Source organism: Microtus ochrogaster, chromosome 6, assembly GCF_000317375.1.
Source record: "Microtus ochrogaster isolate Prairie Vole_2 chromosome 6, MicOch1.0, whole genome shotgun sequence".
NCBI classification, from domain to species: domain Eukaryota; kingdom Metazoa; phylum Chordata; class Mammalia; order Rodentia; family Cricetidae; genus Microtus; species Microtus ochrogaster.
In genome coordinates, this window is record NC_022013.1 from 65494432 (window position 1) to 65496390 (window position 1959).

The window sequence follows — 1959 nt, forward strand, 5'->3', positions numbered from 1 at the left end:
AAAAAAAAGAAAAATACCAGCTATCATAGTAAGTCTGATCAACGGTGTGCTTCCTGGTAATGAGGGTTCCTTGGTTTGTTTAGGAGCTCTCGAAATTTCATATAGTAGCAACATTTTTGCCAGAGTACAATTGTGTATAATTTTCTTCACTATGCAAATCCATGGTGATTTGCTCAGAAATTATAAAACTTTTACATCCCTAAACTATTTGTATACAAAAAAGCCTCCTCATAAGCACATACACACACAGAGGGAACTCAGGACAGATATTGTCCATTACTATGAAAGAAATTTTAAGGAAAAAACTTTTTTTTGCTTATTGTTTTTGAGACACAGTCTCAACCTAAAGCCCAGGCTGACCCTGAACTTTTGGTCCTGCTGCCCAGTGCTGAGATTACTGGGTTGCACCATGTTTTAGTCGTTTCTTTTTCTTGCTTGTGTGTGTGTATACAGTATTGTGCATACATGTGTGCATGTATGTTTGAGAGCAAGTGTGTGTGTGGGGGGGGAGGAGTCAGAGATTGACGTCAGATTTTCATGTCTCACCTTACAAAGTCTCTCAACTGAACCCCAACTTGCCAGTCTTTCTAGTCACCCTACCTCCTGAGTGCTGGGACTGCAGGTGTGCCGCCACGCCCAGCCTGCACTGACACAGATACTGGGGACTTGAACTCAGGTCCTCTACTTGTGTGCTAAGTACTTTTCCCATCATCTCTCTAGCTAACTTCCACCTTTAAAACACAAACACGCTCGCTCCCTGTATTTATAGCCACAGTCTCAACAACCATTTTGCTTATTTTCCCTCTTATTATTACAGACCACACATATGCACAAGATGCTATCCCACTGGTGCCAGGTTCCCTATCCTACACTTGCTTGTACGGAGCATCATAAACGTCTTTCCATTCCCGGCGCAGCATGCTAGCATGTTCTGGTCTTTCAGTTAGTTAAAGGTGGGAGAGGGGAGTAGAGGATGGACAGGATCGAACTCTGCCTCCTTCATACTAATGCACTGAAAAGATTTGCATCTTTGTTCTTCGACGTCTGTTCCCATTTCCAAACTGCTCTTGCGGAGATCACCAACCACTATCCTCTCCCTGCACCACGAATCTCACACTTCCCTCTCGATTTTGAAATTGTCACAGGTACGGATTTGTATCGCATGAATGTAAGTTCTATGGAAACAGGGAGCTAAATGAAAATATAAATCTACTGCTGAATCCCTGAGCCTAAGATCATACCCATCAAAGAGCAACAGGCACGTGGTGTTTGTTGGGTAGTCTTGCAAACTCAGGAGCATCCAGTCTCCAATCAAGAAGAGAATGCCATCTTAATAATCAGGGACACTCTGTCCATAAGGGAAAGTATCAAATTTCTGTGGGTTAAAAAAAGAAAGATTGAAAAATTGGTGACTCGGTGGATGGGTAGATGCGGGCAGCAGCCACTCAGCTTCCGGCCTGGAGTGGCTAGCATCTCACTGACTGCAAGCACGGCAGTCTTCAGAGATAGATGGCCCCAGAGAGCCAGATCCCCAGAATGGGTACCCCATCTAGCTCACTAACAAGGGGAAAGCTCAGGCTTTTGAAATATACACCACCCTTGAAGGAGGGGCTAAGGGAAACTTTTAGGTGATCTTTACCAGGAGGGCTTAGTCTGGGAGTGTGAGAGCCATGGAATCCAACAACCAAATAGTTGGACTGAATATGGGGTCCTCTAGGTGGGAGAATGGGGGCTCATTCCATGAACCGTGGGGCCGCCAGGGCCTCGTGTCTCGGTTATCTTCCCTAATTCTAGGGGTCATTAATGGTCTCCTTACTCTTAGGAGCGACGGGGACGTGGAGTGGCAGTCCCGGGGTTCCACCACGCAATGACACGCCAGGTTAGAGCCGCGTCAGACGAATCCTCGCCCTCAGGAGCTCGGCGCAGCCGCCTTTACCTGCGCCTGGAGGAGGGGCCGCC

The 1959-nt window shown here is 46.6% G+C and overlaps 1 protein-coding gene across 3 annotated transcripts in view; it reads right to left on the bottom strand.

The window, feature by feature from the left end:
- The window catches only part of Glt8d1 (glycosyltransferase 8 domain containing 1), a 16669-nt gene extending 14716 nt beyond the window's left edge, over positions 1-1953 (bottom strand). Inside the window, exon 1 of one of the 3 annotated variants that reach the window (XM_026779891.1) lies at positions 1937-1953. Coding sequence is in view for 1 of the 3 variants with exons in the window: in XM_013346918.2 (XP_013202372.1) it covers positions 1242-1245 (4 nt within the window). In the remaining 2 variants the exon portion in view is untranslated. The other 2 variants (XM_005348738.2, XM_013346918.2) reach the window with 2 other exon arrangements.
- Between the last annotated feature and the right edge of the window lie 6 nt (positions 1954-1959).